Here is a 21179-nt window from a genome sequence, read left to right on the forward strand (position 1 = left end):
GATTTACACAACAAATACACCCCATTTAGTTCTATCGTGCGTTTCCCTGAAAATAAAATTTACGTAGACCTCAGCCATCGTGTTAACGCCGATAACTTACGTTTGACGATCATGGCAGCATGTACTTTTAAAGGGCTTCAAAACATTAAAACATTAAGCCGTCTAAACGGTTATAGAGGAAATTCTGCTCCTATGTCCTTGGTAGAGGACAACATGTATTACAAAAAAATGAACGATGCCATCGTCTCTTACTCACATGCAGTTCACGATCTTTTTATGCCTCAACCCGGTTTAAACAACACCAGTAATCAACTTACTGTAGGCATTTACACTAGAACAAGTTTTGAGGAGAGATCCGGACTTGTCTGGTCTTAGATAGAGCCAAGAATAATTCATAATATTTTCAAACTATGTCAATGTTACTCACTAATGTTTTTTTTTATCTTTATTTTTATATGTGATATTTTTTTTTGTTATACTACCTACTTATCATATTTTGTTCATTTTGCTCATTTTATTAATTATATTTTAATGCATAAATGTTTATGTAGTAAAATAATTTTTCATGTAGTTTTTATTGCATCTTATTGTCACTACGTATTGTTCCTAAGGGTCATATTATAAACATATTAATTATTTGTTGAACTACAATTACCATTTACTATATTTGATTATTACTGAAATATAATGCAGCTTAAAATTTTGATTGTGAACATTTAATTCCAAATTGAAGTGCCTACTTACTATGCACATTTTAGGAGTAGCTATAAAGCTATCAGCTATGGCTTCAGAAAATAATGGAATCATTCAAAATTAATGTTCTGTTCTAATGGCATCAAATTGTTCTTGAATTATCTATAGATTTTGTTAACACAAATCTTATCCAAAATTCAACCTGTTACTTAAACAATTAACAATACCATCCATTTATTATAACTCAACATTATATATTGGGATTTGTATTCACTATTAAATAGCAAGTAATAAGTATTAAAACGTTATTTAGATGACCCTTAGATATAATGACTTATGATCTCTTTTCAAAAATGAATAATTATTCATGCTTTATTTGTTGGTAGGTATCAGATCACAAGTGTAGTCAGTTAGGTTAGGTATATTACAAATTATTCTGTAATAGTAAAAATGTTTAGAATTTATATTTTATTCAGAAAAAATAAAAATAATATTCAATTGAAAAAAACTATTGTTAATTAACAAGTAATAGTTACTTTTATCTTTACATTATACTAATAATAGTCTAATTTAAAATAATATTACAAACATAATTTTAATTTTTTGACAAAATAAAATCTTCAGGGTAATCTATAATCTTTGGATATTTTTCAATTTCTTCTTTACTATAAGAGCTCAGTGTCTTGGGTATAGATCTTAATGGTGGTATTTGATTGGTTATATTCTCCATAACCTCTTCTGGTACGTTAGAGTCTGAATAAATGTGTAAACGTTCCATAACTACTCTTCTGAATAAGTTGCCTTTCATATGATGATAAACCGCTTTTCTGAATATCTAAGAAACAAAAAAATATTAACTCGTTATAAAAATTGTTATAGAATTTTAAAAAAGGTTCAAAGTAAGGGCAAATTACTATCAGGCAAAATATTTATAAAAATATAATATATTTAATTTTAAACTTTTCAGTTAATACAACTACTGTGACTGACATATTTCGGTGATGCAACTACCATTTTAGTATCCTGGGTCAGCATTAGTATTTAATAAATTTGTGAATTCCTCTAGGAAAACTCATGTTGCACATACAACTATCACAGATTAATTAAAGAAGAAACGCAACTATTTTCAAACAAGTTACCAATGTTAAATGTCGGTACTTCTTACTGACTAACCAGAACTATCAGCTTCATATGAAAACAAATTGGACTACTGAGTAATACCATATACATATTTTGTCAAGACTACGAGTTGATCTGACAAGGTAATTGGTTTGAAAAATAGTATTTTACCATTTATTACAAATTTCAGAATTTATTTTGCTTGGAAAACAATCCTTAATTATGTGATGGAAAAAAGTTTAAATACATGTGATAAATCTGTAATATATTGGAATAGTTATTTGAGAAAAGTTTGTGTTATGTTGATCAAGAAAACTGCATTTGGAAAAAAAATTAGAGGTCTAAACAAAACTATTGGAATAAATGAAAGTTTGTTTTTTAAGCATAAAAATAATTTTGGAAGAACTCAACAGTGGACCTTTCTAGATATATACAGGAAAATAAAAGAATGTTTTATGATAAAAGTTTTGGAAAGGACAACCACAACTTAAAATAAAATAATATGGTTGTTATAAAACAGCTTAAGGATACTTTATTATTTTTAATTTTAAAAAACTTATTACTTTTGTTTTATAAATCACATTTTAAATTGGAAATATAGCTTGATTACACAAAAAAGTTTTAAATATTTTATTTTTAAATATTCAAAATTACAGATATTATTAAATCTCAGGCTACATAGGCGCCCATCATAAGGTACTTCAGGGATCCCGTTTACGTTAAAACATATAAATAAAAACAATTTCATTTTGAGGGTACTTTGATTTGCAACTGATTTTTTAAAATGAAAAAAGGGGATGATTGGGGGCCTCATGATGTACGATGTCATAATTTACTTTAATCACTCCAGTGCCATTGTAAGTACCTACATTTTAGTTGACATGTTTTTTACGCATCCAACACATTAATATCCAATATCTAACTTCAAATAATGACTTTTTTGCATTAAGCGTTTCCTTTGAATCCAATGAATAATTTTATTTTTAGAGTGAATTCCAGAGATCAATAACTTTAAATATCATTTGGACATCATACTACTATATAAAATAGAACCTCTTTTTTTGTATGTACGCAGTACGCGCATAACTCAAAAAGTACCCAATGGATTTTAGTACAGTTTTCACTAATCAATAGGTCTAGATTCGGGGAAGGTTTTAATGTACAATTTATTCGTATAACTTGATTAATAAAATATTTAAAAAGTATATTAATTAAAAAATTATTTGTGCCATAGATCCATGTATACTTAAATAGCATAAAATTATCGCCCTGTGCACAGATTTCTCTTGCGCAGTGGCCTTTTTATAAGATTTCAAACAGTGCCTCAAGTTCAAATGGTGTCAGATATTATTTTTTGCATTGTTTTTCCGCTTTTAACTTAGTTATTAGTTTTCACTCGTATAGGCGTAATCTTAGTTTTGTCTGTAGAAACATAATAACCGAGTTATTTCAGTATACAGATAACACATAAATTATCGTTATTGATGCGCATGATGTGAGAGAACTGCTGTGCGTATGTTTTTTGATGTCTTATTTGCTGGACTTAATTGAAAATATTTACCCAGATTTATCTAATATTTCGACTAAAACGTCAAGTTGGTTTCAAGAAAGGGTAATATTGTCACCAACTAACGATCAAGTCAATAAAATAAATGACATGATACTGTTAAAATGCAATGTTCCAACAAAAGTGTACTATTCCGTTGACACTGTTTTCGATACAGAGGAGACGATACATTATCCAACTGAATTTTTAAATTCTTTATCTCTTTCAGGGACTCCACCACACATTAATTATAGAGATAGGTTCTCCTATAATTTTACTTTTAAACTTAAATCCACCATAATTATGCAACGATACAAGATTACAAATAAAATCTTTAAAAAACTGTCTGCTTGAGTATATATTGCTTACTGGCTGTGGAGCTGGGGAAATTATCTTGGTTCCTAAAATACCAATGATACCAACCAATTTGCCATTCCAGTTCAAACGGCTCAAATTGCCCGTGAAAGTAAGTTTTGCAATGAATATTAATAAGGCACAATGTCAAACATTAAACGTTGCAGGTTTAAACTTAACCGTCCAGTGTTTTTCCTATGGTCAATTGTGTGTAGCTGTGTCACGTGTCACATGAAAATAAAATCTATTTGTGCTGGCCCCAGAAGCGAGACACTTAAAGTGGTGTATCCAAAAATATTTAATGCTTAAGACAAATTGATATAATTGACAAAAAAATAAAAACCATACAAATGTATTCCACACTTATATATAAAATTATACTAAAAAATTAATCACATTAAATATCTGATATAATTCATATCAAACTTTTCACATATTCCTAAACATATATAAATGTACTGAAATCTAGCAATAGCAAAACATTGCCGGGTCAGCTAGTATTATGTATTATTGTTTTTATATATAAAATCTATCAGGGTTAGAGTAGTCTCAACACCAAAAGTAAGTCGCAATAACGGAATTATGTTGGACAAGTGGTCACATCAGCAAAAAAGCAGATACCTGTACATGTTTTTAATTTAAATACTTTATAACCTAGATTAATAATAATTATTAATTATATTTAGTTTTATCACAAAAATTGACTTCCTATCTAAAAGAGTTCTGTGCTCAGTATTCTAAGCAACTCTTTGCTGAATAAAACATTTAAACGTTACAAAATTAATAGTATACATAACATTATACAATAATGAAAAACTATTAGTTTAGTAATAACTTTGAAAATCATACCATAGTTGGATCTCTATCATGTAATTCCCATGCTGGAGTCCAAGTTGCTCCGCCTGAATATCCTGTATGATGGAAATAAGCACGTCGACGCCATTCTTCACCAGGAAAAGCAATTTGTTTACTGTTTATAACCACAACGTGATCACCACAGTCAACTACAAGTAAAAAATTAATAAATTTTTTTTTATATGATTTATGTTTAGTTAATAATTTAACTTTTACTAGACATATATAATATAATATATATTGTATTTGATAAAATAAACCACTGGGTCAACAATCATATTTTACTCAGATAGTCTGATATAGTGATATATTTATTAACAAGTTCACTGTGTATCTGTATTATTATATTTGTTTGCTTGCAAATGGTTGGCTTCATTCAATATATCATAAATGTTTTTAAATCGACAAGTCGTACCACAGAATTTCTATTTTTTTTTAATTCATTAGTTTTGTCCTAAGTACTGCAGAACATACATACAAAAATTATACACAATAATACATAATATTTGGAATCTGATGTTAAGACATAATGTTCTTTTGAGTTATCCGTTCAACTAAAATATTTTAGATCATTTTATTTTTATAATTCTATTAGCATTTAAAATTAATTGGGTTATTTAAAAAAATAAAGTAAAGAATAAATAAAATAGAAAATGATTTCAATAAAAGTAAATTATATATTTAAGTGGTAAATTCAAATTATTTATTATTATAAAAGATACATTAAATAGTAGGAACCTATAGATTTTACAAAGTAATGAATAAATATTTTGATATAATAATAGTAGGTATATTACAAAATTATTGTATATTTTGTTATTATTTAATATTGGTAAACTTCAGGGATGGGCAACTTGAAGTTACTAGAGGGCCAATTCTTAGAAAATTAAAATCTAGAGAGCAAGAACATAGAAAGCAAAAAAGGGGGGGGGGTCATTCAAAATATACATTTTAATTAGCCTTTATTTTGTTTATAATGTAATTTGAAAATGTAGCTCAGACCAGATAAAAAAGGCTTGCAGGCGGCCAGTTGCCCACCCCTGGTATACTGGAACAATTCTGGTTTAGCGCCCAAGTGAATTATTTTTTTTAAATTATTATAAGCATAAATACACCAAGAGTGGTCACTCACTCGGACAATTAAAATTGAAAAGACCGCTCAACTCGGTATGTAAAGCCACCTTGGGTCTCTGAGTTGAGACAAAATTGTTTAAAAGCATACATTTATAGTTATTACAAAAATGAACATGAATTGTCTGTAGCCCAGATTTCCCATTGTGCCAAGACATTTCAATACTTCAATTTGCTATAACTTTGAAACTAACTCTGACCGACAAATTCTGTTGGCACCTTAATTTTTTTCATCAAAAACTACAAAAAAACCACATGGGAGCTAAACTTGAAGTATGTCTGGGATACTTAACATAAACCTATCTTTTAAAATGTTAATAAATAAAATATCAGTACTAACCTAGAGGATGATAAATTGGTTTGTTAAGCCCCTTTAAATACTTTTCAATCGTTGGAGAACATTCCAAAGGATTTTGCCAAGCTGCATCAAACAGATGCCAACAGCGAGCAAACGTATTCCATTGCTGTGAAGGTATATAAGTATTTTAAAACTTAAAATATAACACAATCCTTGTAGTTATTTATTATAATCTACACATGTGCTACTTCAAACTATGAAATAAACAGTATAATATAATTGAAACCATAAAGATCCAAAAGCACTCACTTTTACTCTCCCTAATTGTGACATTGGTATTTTTAGATTAAATATTTAATTTTGATTTAGATATAGCCCAAGTACAATTTAAACAAAAAAATTCACAATACAATACAATTGGAGACTTGTTCTCAATTTCTTAATTTCTAGTAAATACTAAATAGTAATAAATAATGATTTATTAAATTGTAGGAGTGTAGGACATAAATGATATCATAACAAATAACAATTAACAATAGATAATGTAGAATCTGATATAATTTATATTATCAATGGCAAATGTGATAATTATTATCACGAAACCATGAACCATGAACTAAGATATTTTGGCGGCACGGTGGGGGCGCACAAAAGATTTGACCGGCCGGCGTCCGTGAGGACATTGATCTGGTGTTCGGTGTCTCTTTTTATATAGTTTGAAGCGCCTGTAGCGTGACTGGGGAGAAAATCGCCGCAACGACCCGCTGTTTAGTCGTTGTCTCCCCGAGTCCGCTGTCGTTGAGACGAACAACCAGAGAGCGCTCTGCGCCCGTGCGCAGAGTCTTATGTGGCCCGTACGTGGTCCGCCACATTATCTTAGTTCATGCACGAAACCAATGATAATCACTGAGATAGATAAGAATATACTGGAGTGCGGACTATAGAGTAATATTACTCCAAGGTCACAACGGGTCTTGTCGTGTTCTTAGATCATATACATAGGCACAGATATATAGAATGAAATATGGTAACACGATAACTATTAACTATATTGTTTTAAATATGCTTAAACACGGAACGCGAAGCGCATTCACAACTACGTTGTGTCATGTTGTCATGTTGATAAAATCTCATTGTGGTTGGACATTAATTTTTTAGTAGGTATCATGTAGCAACCGAGTATTCCAATAATTGGCCATGGCTCAACTTTTAAACCAAATTGGCTACCAGTTATATGTTAGGTATAGGTATAACTATATATAATTCCAAGCCGAACCGACACACGACGTAGCTGTGAATCCTGCTTTAAGGTTAAAAAATAAAAATAATTTATAATTTTCTAAATATCCTAAGATAGGTACTTATGAAACATGCAAGATTTTCAAGAAGAAAAATTCGATACGTACCACCTCTTATCGAAGTCCGAGTCCGATACGGGTCGGTACATATCGCTTGTATACTGCAACTTCTTGAACGCTCAAAATTGGCTCGATACGTATCGATACACTCCAAATTCTTCCTTGAAAATCTTGATGGTTAGGTTAGTGTCACTTCATTATCGAATTCATAACTATTATACCTAATGTGGAATCAATAAAATAGTAGTCGTTATTGCGGCAAATTTAAATTACTCGTGGTCAATAATGATATCGACCGTTTTGACTATAATAGTGAAGTGACACTACCTACCATGTATTTTAATTACCTGGTTAATTATTATTTAGTTAAAAATAAAAAGTAAAAACTCAAAATTCTAAATTTTTGAATGTTAATGAAACGACTAACAAGTAGTTAAACAACTAATAATTCAGCTGTCTTGTAACAAATATTTAGGGCCTCTCCTTAAAAGTATTCTACCAAAAACATGAAAAACGAAAACTTTTACCTAACTGCTTAAATTTCTTATCATGTATGTTTTAGATTCTGAGCGGACTGGGGAGTGAGGTTTTTTTTTTCAAGGCTCCTGATATATTGTTACTGAGTAGTGGGTACAGGATATAGCCTTAACACTAATAATAATTAATACTTATAAGGTAGGTACATACCTATTTTATCATAGGTAATATAAAATAATTATAAACTTTAAATAAAAATTTAGTTATTGTACAATAAGAATGACAGTTGAATTTCAAAAGGCTTATTAATATTTTAGGAAACTTTTATTATAATTTTTTTTTGGGGGGGAGGGCTAGCCCTCCCCCCACAATTATATTTGCGCTTATGTTTATGGTTAAGGATTGAAAATTTAAACAAGATAATTTACAGAATAAGTTTTTTTATAATTATTTAAGTTCAAATTTAGACAAAATTATACATCTACACCGAGAATAACGATTTTAGTTATTTTGTAGTAATTTAAAAATATAATTCGTGGATACTTGGAACTTTTAAAGTAGGTATATTATTATATTTTATACACACGATGAAATTTTCAATTACAATTTTTTATACGAAAATGAATTTAACCTAGATCAGGTCACAAATACATAAAATTGAATAGATTCACATTTTTAGTGTGTTAAAAGTTACTAATTTATCGAAACCAGATATTTTGAAATAATTTTAATATATTATTACTTATGAGCTATGACACTAGAAATCTTATGAAAACAGTGGGATACAGAAGACTAGACAAGGGGGAGAGTTTTAGGTGTTCAACCACTCTTTCTATTGGTACGTATTTTTGTTATTTTGTTATTCAGTTACTTTGCCAGACACAGTTCTTTTGTAATGTTTTCTTTTAAATTTTGCGGTCAAGTATATTGAAAAGTGAAAGGCAACTAGAGCCGATAGGCGTAGGGAGGTACTATAGTAATATAGTCACGACTCACTATACTTTTTACACCTTAACTGCCAAGATTACAAGAAGTCTTTAGGACCTCAATGTTGTAAGTGGACCTGTTATTTACTCAAAAATAATTGTAAAAATACTTATAACTTAGTATAGCATGAAGACAATTAAAATCATGAATGATGCAATTGGCCCTTTGAGAACCACATGATCACACTAACACCAGGAAGTTGGTAGGAGATGTGCAGCACTGACAAAAATCGATCAGCCGACTGATTATTCTCTTTTGAGAATCTTATATTTAATAAAATGTGCTGTTTCAATCTTCTGGATAAGACAATTTGTATAAGTGATTTCAATAATCAAGAACTATTGGAACTCAAAATATAAAATAATTAAAACTATCAAAACTCATGTTCATATTTGTTAACGGGAAATAACAATGTATTTTTATTTATAGGTTAAATATATACCATTATATACAAACAAGGTAGTAGTATCAATTTGCAATATTTTCTTCTAACAATGTTTTGAATATTATATTACAAATAAAAAAAAAAACAGCAATATTATTCATATGATAGTTTGAGACTTGTGTTTTTTTTTTTAGAAAAAACACTACATTACAAAAACTTTTGGATTTAAAAAATCGATGATAAGTACTTAACTGTCATAAACTCATAACAAAACAAAACTAAAAACAGTGTTTATTTTTCTAAACATTGAGTTTTTCTTTATTATTCATTATTATTTAATATGCAATAATAATAACTAATAGAAATAAATTTAAAATACATACATTATGCACTTGTTACATTAAAAAAAAATTCTATAATACAATCAAATTATAACAGTGAACCTTAATGCAGAGATCACAGCCAAAGAACAAATTTTTTTTCTTCTTTTCTTTCTTATTTTTATTTATTTATAATTTTAACTGGAGGGGGGAGGTTCATATACAATGCAATTTTAAGGCGAGTCTAAAATCTTAAAACAATATTCACACAAAAATAATAAAAAATAAAAATCATAAAAAAAAACCTTAAAATACTTCTAATATTTAGGTTATATATTTATTAATATATAAATATATATACATGTATAGGTGCATATATAAATATATATTTATGCATATATATGCATATATATATATGTATAAACACATTGTTATGCTATACATATATATATGCATATATATATTTAAAAATATATATATTATGTATATATCAATATTGACTGTTGTTAGAAATTAGTTGAGCAAAACACATTTAATAGTAGAATACTTTATGTACACTAGTGTTTGGGATTAATTTTTCGATTTCTCATATTAATTAAATATATTAAATAATAATTTATTGTATAATGTTCTTATTTTTTATTATTATTTTTTTATTTTTTTTTTTACATGCATCTATATATTTATCATGTTAAAAATTGAAACTCTTACACGAAACAATTTTTTACATAAGTACATAAAACATTTTACCAAATAATACTGTCAAATTTAAAATTATTCATTTAATTACGATAAACACGTATTAATTAACATTTGGCTGTTTAAATTATATCAACAATATGTCTACATTAAAGTAAATATTTTAAGTCTACAGCTTATTGACTACAAATAAATAATAAAAATAATAATAAAAAAATTGAGATAAAAAAAAGTTAGAATTTTTGAAAAATAAATAACAAAAATTTTTAAATAAAAAACAATTTTTTTTCACTCCTAAATTTGTACAGTGATTATTCATCTTTACATTTTCTTAATTTAAATATGAAAACTTCTTAAATTATGGTAACCAATTTGAAATCATTAGCATTATATTCCAATAACAAATTGTTAATGCGTAAAAAAAAAAATAATAATAATAATAATAATAATAATAATTAATAATAATCGTAATAATAATAAAAACTGTTAACAATTACCATTAGGTTTATTTAATGAATTTTATCATTAACTATATAATATATATACTTTGTGCACCTAATGCGCTAGAAGAAATATGAAATTTGTACTCATTATAGAATATTTACACGGTGGCTATGACAATAATTAGATGGGCCATAGATGCTATTTGTTTCACCATTGCAGGGTGAACTGTAGCTAGGACGCTATTTATATAATCACAAGGCGGGAACATGTGCACTATGTAGGCATTCTGAAACAAATAAAAAATAATAATAATTTAGTTTCAATATGTATAATATATATTATGCATGTTCTTTATAGTTATACCTATCATTTGCAATATTATTCAAAATATTTGTGTTAAAATAGCTGGTTAATTAAATGTTAACATAATTTATTAGTTATTTAATACTAATTTTTGTAATTATTTCAAAATTTAAATACCTGAGTGCTTCCAGGTGCAGTGATATTGATAATTCCCGCAGCTTGTTTTTGTTGTAAGTATGTTATAAAACCATTATGCAATGTGCAACTCTGTTGATTCCATTCTTCTTCACTCATACCAATTGGCACAGCAATTAACACACAACATTCATCTTCAATCTAAAATAAATTAAATTATGTGTTATTGTTATAAAATTATTATTTATGTATATACATGATCTTTTTGAACAGTTCAATATTTCTTACCTGCATCTTGCGTGAAACACCATCTAATTGCGTTTGTTCTAATCGCATACGTTGGGATAACTTAAGTTCACCGTCAATATTACGCTGCAGTGAATGTTCAGCTACGGCCGCATTCCCAAACAAATAATGCATTTCCACAAGTGCTTTATCATTCTTGAGTGCTAATGTTCCTTGCCAGTAAATAGGATAGTTCTAGAAAATAAAATATTATTTTAGCTGATTTCTTAATACATTATTTATTAGTGATGTTAAATTATCTTTGAACATTATTTTAAATAAAATATTCAATCTAAATGTTTTCAAAACATTACAAACCTTTAATATGGAATTAATGGGTCGATAACCATAGTTAATTGGTACAACTTGTCCATACGGAAGGCTACCAATTGGATGAGCAACTTGCTGTACGTTCATATATTGCTGGGTTCCACCAATATTATGTTGCAGCCTGTCCGTAATACATTCATCGGGAAGCCTTTTGCGCAATTCTAATGGCGGAATATTTTCTTCAATTTCTGGTACTACTTTAATGTTTCCTAAAAGATATATTATTTTTAATTACTATTTTAATAACAATATAAAATATATTTTAATCTTACTAGGCGGAATAAAGGCTCCCATTGAATCCCTGATGTAATGCGGATAAATAAGTTGCGGATGTAAGAAATGATGAGCTGGAACCATATTCATAGGAGCGGAGTCAATACCTGCTTCAAATGACATTGGTTGGCCTGACAACACAAGTGGTGACGGACTCCTCATAACGATGCACCTTGAATTCTCCATTTTTGAAGGATCAAATCCTTTTGGACAAATAATCTACAAGAAATGAATAAATTGTATTAATAAATAAAATAAATGACTACTTATATGTTATAAAATACATTAGTATTTATATATTTGATATAAAAGAATATAAAAAATATATATATACGGAAACAAAGTACTTACATCAGGTACGGCTGATGAACTGTGTACAGATGGAGTAGGCTGAGATGATGGGGGTACAACAGCTCTTGAAGGCGGACTCAATAACCCTCTTGAAGAGGGGCTTAACACACTTCTTGATGGTGAGTTTAAAACTCCTCTTAATGGTGGACTCATAACACTTGGAGTGTTTACCAACAAAGGTTGTGAAGGTTGAGTTGTTGGAGGAGGGTGCAATACAGCATTCTGATTAACCGCTTCCATTGACTGTGATGTATATGCTTGGACGATGTGTCCTTTGGGTGATAATAATTTAGGTAACGGAGGAGTACGACTAACGGCAGTTAAATGAGATTTTATTGGTGGTGGCATTGTAGAAATTGGAATTGAAGTTTTGCATATTGGCTGCTGACTAATTACAGGATTAGATGCTTTATTCAGAACGTTTGGTTGTGTCTTAAGAGGTGGTGGAGAAGGAGACATGACGGCAGTAGACTTCACAATATTTGTTGGAGCTATCACAGAAGCTGTAATGTTAGGTTTAACAAGTCCAACAGGTGCAGAGTTAGCAGTTGTCATAACACAAGGTGTCTTAGCCACATTGGACATTCCAGGGGTAACTGCATATGTTGTGGTAGTTGCTGGAAGGATATTATTTGGCGTAACAGCCAAAGCTGGAATAGTAGTACTATTTTTGGAAATTGCCATAGATGTAACAGGTGCTTTCTCAAGGCGAGCTCTCTTCTCGGGTGGTTCATCTGATAGTGAAATATTATTCCTATAACAATAAACATGTATTAAATAAAATATTTAAATGCAGAAGTATTTGGTTAGGTTATTTTCACAAGTTAATTGGAAAAATAATATAAAATCTTTTAGTCAATATATTATAATATAGTTTACGCTATATAAGCAATTTTTTTAATTATTATTTAACTATTAACACTTGCCTATTATTATCTCCATCATCTATAGGCACATATTGACCTTCTTCAGATTCTTGCATTGGAATAAGTAAGCCAGTAACTGGATCAATTAATGTGGTTGTTTCTGAGGTAGTTGAAGACGAAGAAGACGTTGATAACAAAGATATTGACACTGGAATTTTATCATCATCTTGATCATTAGACAATGGAGTTTCAATAGTTTCTGGTTTGGACACTGGTTGGGGAGACTCAGCTTTTAATTTTTTCCCATTAATTTGTTTAGTTTTTCGAGGAGATGTTTCTAAACTTAGTAAAGGTATTGCTTGGGGCTTTGAACGTGTAGTGCGTCGAGTACAAGGACCACGAGCAACTTCATCGATTGTCTCTTCTAAGGTACTCTTACTTCCATCTTTTTCCTAAACACAAATATACACAGGTATATTAATATAAACTTTAATATGAAAATGGCACTCATTAAATTAATAATTCAATTTACCTGTAGTCTTCTAGATTTTCTGGTCAATGGAGATGTGCTTACTACCAAAGCACCAGTCGGCGGAGATGATGAAATATTTGGGACTACACTTGTTACAGGAGGTTCTGGGGATTTGCTATACTTTTGGCCGACTTTTTCATCCTCATCCGTAAACTCATAAATGTCAGTTAAAGTATTTTGTGGAGGCATATTCGGTGTTACAATATTTTGCCGAGTTCTTCTTGGTGTCACTATAGTAGGAGCTCCACGAGTTCCACGTCCTCTACCACCTCTTCGTCTTCCTCTAACTGAACAATCTGAACAATTTTATGAAATAGTATGTTAAAAAAAAAAATATATATAAATATAAGAAATTAAAACTTTACCTCGATCAACAGTTTTTGACATATCTTTTGTGAAATCGTCATCTTTCTTAATTCTAGCTGTATCCAATTCTTTGGGTTCACAACTACTTTCACCAGGACTGGCAAAAACTTCAGTTTTATCTTCAATTTTTGGAGTCAATGGGGCCACAACTAAATCTTCAGGCGATTCCATTTCAACTGTCTTAGATTTATTAACTTCTATAACATCTACTTTACAATCGGACCTATTGTCATCCTTGTCTTTTGCAATCAAAGCCTTTTTTAATGGCATCATTATAGGTTCTTTTGTCAAATTTAATGCAGTTTCACTAGCTTTAGCTCTTATTTTTTCATTTATTTGTTCAACAATGCGTTCTAGACCTTTAGCTTTTGGATGTTTAGGCATTGATTTGTCTTCAGTTTCAACAGGTACAACAACAGGATAAACAGATTCTTCGTGTTGTATAACTGAAGTTGAAATTTCTTTAGATTCTAATTTTTCATCATGAATTATTGACTTTTTTGCAAACGTTATTGTGGCTGCTTGATTAGATGGCAATTCTTCAGTGAGTTTTGGTTCATCGACAACCACTTCTTGTTCTACTATTTCTTCTGTTTTGGAATCCAAGTTAGGTTTTTTAATTTCAGGTAAAATAATTGGAGGTGAAACTATACAACTTTGAACAATTTGAGTATCTTTGGTGTGTTGTAAGACAGATGTTTGACTAAATTCTGGTTTGGGTAATGATATTGGTGCACATGATATAACAGACTGTTCTTGACAAATGACTGTTGGTATTTGAGAAGTAGAAAATTTTACAACAGAAACATGATCTTCAGTCTTAACTTCAGGTTTTGAAATGCTTTCAACGATTATCTCTGGGATTTCTGGAGATGGTATTATGGGTGGTTTTACCTCTGTTAATGGTTTAGCATAATTAATATTCAATGATCTTATACTAGTTTGTTGAATGACCATTTGGGGTAATCTAAAGTTATGACTTAAAGGTGACTGCGGTTTTGTGTCCGAAGGTTCAGGTGTTGGTAATTCTTGTTGGAGTTCTGAAAGTTTAGGTTTTTCTACTACAGACTTTGGATCGTCTTCTGGGGGTTTATCAGATTCTATTATTTTTTCAGTACAAACAACCGTCTCTGTTTTATCTGGTTTTATGATTTCATCATCGGTTTTACTCAGAGTAGTTGTATTTTCTGAAGCATCTGATATGTCATTCTTACATTCATCAATTATTGAATCTGTACTATCTTCATCATCTGTATCGATCCGAAGTTCACTATCTGATATTGGAGTGTCAGGTTTTGCAGACCTATCAGAGTATGAAGAGTCACAAAAATCTTGACCAAATGCCGCTTCAAGTAATGCTGCAACAGCTCCTTCGGTTTCTTCTTGAGAAATAACAGGAGTTGGTTTTTCTTCAGGAGATGCCATTTCTACAGGATTAGATTCTTCTACTAAGGGTTCAGGTGTTTCAGAAATACTTTTTACAGCAGTTTCATCATCCATTTGAGATCCAAAACCAATGATTTCTCTTTTAATAGGTTCAAACGTATTGATGGGTCTAAATAATAGTTCTTTTTTCTCATCTACTTTTCTAAACATAACTTCAGTCTTAACGGTATCATCATCCCCTTTGAATATAGTAATTGTTTCATCTTCAGGGCCTTTTGAGTCATCAAAATCAAAAAATGAAGAAAATACATCTCTATTTGGAGTAATTGTATTGACATTATTAGCAATGAATTCTTTTGGCTTCTTCTTAGATTCAATTATACTTTGAAGATTATCCATTACTTTTATTTCTTCATAATGTTTTGGTTCTCTAGGTACTTTTCTTTCCTCTTGTGGCGTGTTTACTAATCTTTCGGTTTTTACTTCTTTTGGCACTTTTCTTTCATCATGTGTTATATTTACCAATTTGTCACTTTTTATTTCTTTAGGTACTTTTCTTTCTTCGTGCGTTATATTTACTAACCTGTCACTCTTTAATTCTTTTTTATCATTTTTAATTTCTTCTTTCCGTTCTTCTTTGATTTCTATTTTTCGTTCCTCTTTCTTTTCGTCCTTACGGTCTTCTCTTTGCTGTTCTTCTTTGAGATCATCTTTTCGATCTTCTTTCCGCTGTTCTTCTTTACGATCATCTTTTCGATCATCCCTTCTTGGTTCATCTTTTCGGTCTTCTCTTCGAGGTTCATCTTTTCGATCTTCTTTTCTTGGTTCATCTTTTCGATCTTCTTTTCTAGGTTCATCTTTTCGATCTTCTCTTCGAGGTTCATCTTTTCTTAGTTCTTCTTTTCTATCATCTCTACGTTCTTCTTTTCGATCAAGATGACATTCCCTTCGGTCTTCCCTACATTCCCTTCTTTCTTCTTTACGGTCATCCCTTCGTTCTTCTTTACGATCATCCCTCCGTTCTTCTTTACGGTCATCCCTCCGTTCTTCTTTGCGATCTTCCCTTCGATCTTCTTTGTTTCTTTCTTTGTCCTTTTTACGTTTCTTTTTCTTTCGAGCTAATTCATCAACATTGTGTGACAGTGATTTTAATACATCTTTACCAAATTCATTGAATTTTTTAATTTCCATTTTTGGTTTATTTTCTTTACGTTCATGCTCTGTATCAGAATCAGTTCCAAAAACATCAGATACACTCCATTTGTTTACAATTGTTTTTTCATTATCCTCATCTGATAAGGATCCAAAAATATCTTGCATTCTTTCATTAATATTAGATTTATGACTAATTGAATGTTTTTTCTTTTTATCCTTGATTGGCCTATGGTTATTATCTAATCCATTGATATCAATTGATTTTCTTGAATATTCACTTTTTTGTTTCTTCTGTTTCTTTTTCTTTTGGTGTCCATTAAATCCTTGAACATCATTTTGTATTCGATCAAAAGTAAATGAACTTTTCCGAACAAAATGATCATCACTATCGCTACATTCAGATTGTATTCTAGACTTAAATTTGGATAATTGTTTGAATTTTTCATTTTCTGAAGAATCTGATACAACTCTCACATTTTTTAATCTGTCATTGTCATAAGTATCAGATCCTCTTTGAGTTTTAACTTTATTACTTTCATAAGAGTCTGATACAGTTCGTTGAACTTTTGGTCGATCGTTTTCTGATGAATCAGAAACAGGTCTTTGATTTTTCCGCCGAAAATAGTCATCATCGTCATCTGAGCTGGTAATGAGTAATTTAGATGAACGTCGTAGACCTCGATCAGAATCTGAATCTCCGTCATACGATGTAGATCTCTTCTTTTCTTCTCTTTTTGCTCTACTTTGCTTTAACTGACTAAACTTTTCCTTAAGCTTTTCTTGGCGTTTCTCTTCTTCTTGTTTTTGCATATTTTTGGTAGATCTGGCTTTTACTTTATCATACATTGAAACATATGGCTCATCTAATACAACTTCAAATATAGAATGATTTTTTCTTCTTTCTCTAGCTTCTTCATCTTCATCATCGTCTTCTGATTCTGATTCATTCGGAGTTTTGATAACTTTCCTCTCTTCTTTCTTCTTATCCACCTTCTTTTCGTGATGATCTTTTTTCTGTTCTTTGTTTTTACCATCCAAAATTTTTGATATGAATGATATATGTTTTTCATTAGTTTTCTTATGATTTTTTTCTTTGGAATTTTTAGTATCTATTTTTGATCTTTTAGAATCATCAAGATTTTCTGAGCTATCACTCATTCTCCTTTTAGATGAACGTCCTGTAGAACTGTTACTACTGATGCTGTTTCTATCTACGCGTTTGTCTTTTTTGTTATCTTTATCATCATTAAATTTTGCATCAAAATCAGAAGTGACAATTTGATGTAATTTTTCTTCTTCTTTACATTTATAATGTTCTTTTGATCTCTTACTTATGTTTTCATGTTTATGCTTATTATTTTCATCTAAACTCTTTTTTCTTTCTTTGTGTTTAGGTGGATCTTTATCACGTTTATCTTTCTTTTTCTCTTTTATTTTGTCAACATCATCCTTTTTATCAGTTTCTTTAACAAAATCTTTTTTCTTATCTTCTTTTTTGGTTTCTGGTTTTTTGTCAAACTTGATCACATCTTTTTTCTTTTCAACATCTTTTGTTTTACCATTTATCAAAAGGTCTTCTTTTTTCTTATTATTGATTCGGTTAATTTCAAACATATTAAACTCAAGTTCTTTACTTTTGCTGCTTTCACATTCTTTAGATTTAGAACCCAAGACCTTTTTAGTTTCATGGTCTTTCTTTTCTTTGATTTTAGTATGGTCAAAATCAATAGATTTCTTCCTTTCGTGTTCCTTCTTTTTTATTGATTCAATAATAACTTCCTTCTTTTTCTCAGTATCTGAAAGTTTATTAACAGATTCATTTGAATTTGTTCTTTCGACTTTATTTCTAGTTTCTTCTATTTCAGTCTTCCTATGCAAATTTTCAATAGAAGAAAGTAGAATATTAGCGATAGTATTCTCATTGGTAATGAAGTCTATCTTATCTTCATCAATATTATTTATTGTTGGAGGTGGTTCTGGAGGTTTGATTTCTTCAGTTACTTTTTTTATTTCAATACGTTCTTCACGTTTTGTGATTTCTTCAACTTTTTTATGTTCGGTAAGCTTTTTAAGATCTTCAATATTTTTTTGTTTTTCTTGAACACTGACAAAGTATGGACTAGGATGTACTACGGTATCATTAGAACATTTTCGTTTTACAACAAATCCATCTAAAAGTTTTTGTTTATTTATTTGTTCAACTTTTAACTTTTCTTCTTCTTCTTTTCTGAAGTCACTAAACCTTCGACGATCAAATGTGTCAACTAACCTATAAGTTGGCTCATTATCTTTTCGATCAAACGTATGCAACCAATTTTTGGTATACTCATCTCGAATTTTACTTCTATAAAATGCTTCAGGGCCATCTTTTATTTCTGCATCTTTATGTATAGGATGTCGAGGATCCTTAGTATTAAGTATATCAGGAACATACCTATTATCGTTTATAGTGCAAATATTTTGCTTAGTCAGAAACGATCCTCTTGAATCAGCTGATAATCTAGGATCAGCAACAGCTAATCTTGGGTCAATTAACAACCTGGGATCAGTAGGTGGCAATCGAGGGTCTGATGGCGAAGTTCTGCAACTTTGTGGGATTGTTATAGGCTGAGGATGACTTGGAAAAGAATATTGAGTTTTAACAGCTGCCGGAGAAGAAGCTGGAGGAGATTTAGATGAACCACTACTTGATGGAGTTAGTGGTGAAAACGAACCTAATTGTTGGTGTCTGAAGTTTTGTAAATTAGGGCTCGTTCGAGATGGTACAAACTCTTTAGGTATATATTTATCAGAAAAATTTTCAAGTCTTTTAGTATCTTCATCAAAAACACTTGGTTTTGCAAGTACTGACTTAACAATATCTGAAGGTTCTAGTTTATCAACAGTATCTAACAACTTGTATCTTGAACGAAGACGAACTGAAGTATCAAGTTTTAGTACACTTGTTCTAGAGCCACTCCATTGTTCATATTTTTCATCGAGGCTTCTTAATCTCTCTTCAAGACCTGGAGCACCAGGGTCGGAGGCTTGAGAATCATCAGAGTTAGATGATTGAGGTCTCCTAGGGGAGCTTAGAGGTGGGCTGAGCAGGGGATTAGAGACGTGCACAGCAAATCTGGGCAACGGCAACGAGATCGGTACATGAGATCTAGGAACTTGAGTCGGAGGTGTGAGACTCTCTGGGGGGCGTTCATTACATAGAGGTGTGCCCGAGCGGCTTTTAACTTGCTGCGCTTTAGACGAATCATTCAGAAGTTCATCACCAGAACTGTTGCAGTCCTCAAGTTGTTCTAGAAGAGAGACACGTTCCTTTTGCAAGTTATGCATGTCTTGAGGGTTAGGAACAGAAATTGAACTACTACGAGGTTCATCAGGATTCCTTGGGTAACTTTTGTCCCCAGCAGCACTACTACAAGAAGATGATGGAGTTTCAAAACCTCGAATAGCAACACCATTTGTACTGCTGGGTGATAATTGTGCAGTACTATCGTGTTGTTGGCTGGTGGTGAACCTAGGACTAGATTCACTAGATGTTTTATCTAAGTGTTCATAGAATCCTTGTTGACACTCTCTAGATGCAAAATCAACTTGAAGTTTTCGACCTTTCATAATGGAACCACGCATTTGTGTAACAGCTAACTGTGCATGTGCAATCTAAAAATAAAAATAGTTTTTAAACTCTATGCAATTTTCCAATACAATAAATCAGTTTAAAAATATTTTATAGATATGAGTTTTTAATAGTATATTTGTCACTTATAATAGTAATAACAATTTAATTAGTTACAAATTTAGATTTATAAAGTTTAAAAAAATTAGATGATTGCTTCAAATACTAACTATGATTAATTGTTTATAATCAATAAAATAATTGTTTCATTAATTTTTAAATCATCATACAAAAACAAAGGCAATTACAAAAGTAACAAACAAATAGTCAACTAACTAAAGTTTCTTATACTAACTTATACCACAAATATAAATTTAAAAAATCACTCAAATCAAAAATAATTTATAATCATTAAATATAACAATATTGAACATATAAATAAACAGTTTTTTGTGTCAGGCTTGGAATATTTAAAAATTAGGGAGTGAAGTTAGTAATCAAGTTTCAGAAATATTAGACACAAACCAGTTGTCTCAGCGCATTGTCAGAGATTTCACCCAACAATGAAAAGAAAAAAAATACTATACTACAAAATACAACATTCATCATTAAATATTTTAAAATGTTAGGTATAAGTTAATCACAAAATATAAATTCTATATATAATAATGAAAAAACATTTTTTAAATACAACTTATATGGTTTTTGAAGATTTCTTTGTTAAAAAATTAAGTAATAAATGCATAGTTAAGTATAGAAAAATAATTTAACAAGCTTCCTAAGTACCACAAAAGTTGAATGTACTATATTTGGTATAAGCAACAATTTTTTTTATATTAATTATTTATCTTAAATAACAGTAAATAAACTAGTATGCACACTTTTCCTCATGGTCAACTATTATTTTAATAATAAAAAAGC

At 30.1% G+C, this 21179-nt stretch overlaps 2 protein-coding genes and 1 long non-coding RNA gene across 5 annotated transcripts in view; 1 reads left to right on the top strand and 2 right to left on the bottom strand.

Moving 5' to 3' along the window:
- Positions 1 to 1135: 1135 nt before the first annotated feature.
- On the bottom strand, positions 1136 to 6492 carry LOC111034087 (39S ribosomal protein L13, mitochondrial). The gene is made up of 4 exons (XM_022315118.1): positions 6306 to 6492; positions 6039 to 6162; positions 4562 to 4716; positions 1136 to 1528 (listed from the first exon to the last, which is right to left on the bottom strand). The coding sequence occupies exons 1-4, from the start codon at positions 6327 to 6329 to the stop codon at positions 1289 to 1291; spliced, it is 543 nt and encodes a 180-aa protein (XP_022170810.1). The 5' UTR covers positions 6330 to 6492; the 3' UTR covers positions 1136 to 1288.
- Positions 6493 to 8426: 1934 nt separating this feature from the next.
- On the top strand, positions 8427 to 9827 carry LOC111034082. Its single transcript, XR_002604492.1, has 2 exons — positions 8427 to 8884; positions 8939 to 9827. It is a non-coding gene; the product is annotated as an uncharacterized LOC111034082 (long non-coding RNA).
- Positions 9828 to 10245: 418 nt separating this feature from the next.
- Positions 10246 to 21179, bottom strand: part of LOC111034078 (protein split ends) — a 54448-nt gene continuing 43514 nt past the window's right edge. For all 3 annotated transcript variants that reach the window (XM_022315105.1, XM_022315107.1, XM_022315106.1), the window contains 9 exons: positions 14107 to 20302; positions 13742 to 14037; positions 13270 to 13661; positions 12344 to 13097; positions 11992 to 12211; positions 11708 to 11928; positions 11393 to 11584; positions 11147 to 11305; positions 10246 to 10952 (listed from right to left, as the gene is read on the bottom strand). In XM_022315105.1, the coding sequence (XP_022170797.1) occupies positions 10824 to 10952; positions 11147 to 11305; positions 11393 to 11584; positions 11708 to 11928; positions 11992 to 12211; positions 12344 to 13097; positions 13270 to 13661; positions 13742 to 14037; positions 14107 to 20302 (8559 nt within the window). In that variant the 3' untranslated portion in view covers positions 10246 to 10823. The remainder of the gene's footprint in view (positions 10953 to 11146; positions 11306 to 11392; positions 11585 to 11707; positions 11929 to 11991; positions 12212 to 12343; positions 13098 to 13269; positions 13662 to 13741; positions 14038 to 14106; positions 20303 to 21179) is intronic.

The sequence above is a fragment of the Myzus persicae genome, unplaced genomic scaffold (assembly GCF_001856785.1).
Source record: "Myzus persicae strain clone G006 unplaced genomic scaffold, MPER_G0061.0, whole genome shotgun sequence".
Taxonomy (NCBI): Eukaryota; Metazoa; Arthropoda; class Insecta; order Hemiptera; family Aphididae; genus Myzus; species Myzus persicae.

What these genes read in the sequence shown, in the direction of transcription:
- LOC111034087 (XM_022315118.1), bottom strand. Translation starts at nt 6,329, where the DNA reads ATGTCACAATTAGGGAGAGTAAAA. An exon ending in ACCAATTTATCATCCTCTAG is followed by an intron (nt 4,717 to 6,038) that starts GTTAGTACTGAT and finishes TTTTACTTGTAG; the next exon opens with TTGACTGTGGTGATCACGTT. An exon ending in ATGATAGAGATCCAACTATG is followed by an intron (nt 1,529 to 4,561) that starts GTATGATTTTCA and finishes TTTGTTTCTTAG; the next exon opens with ATATTCAGAAAAGCGGTTTA.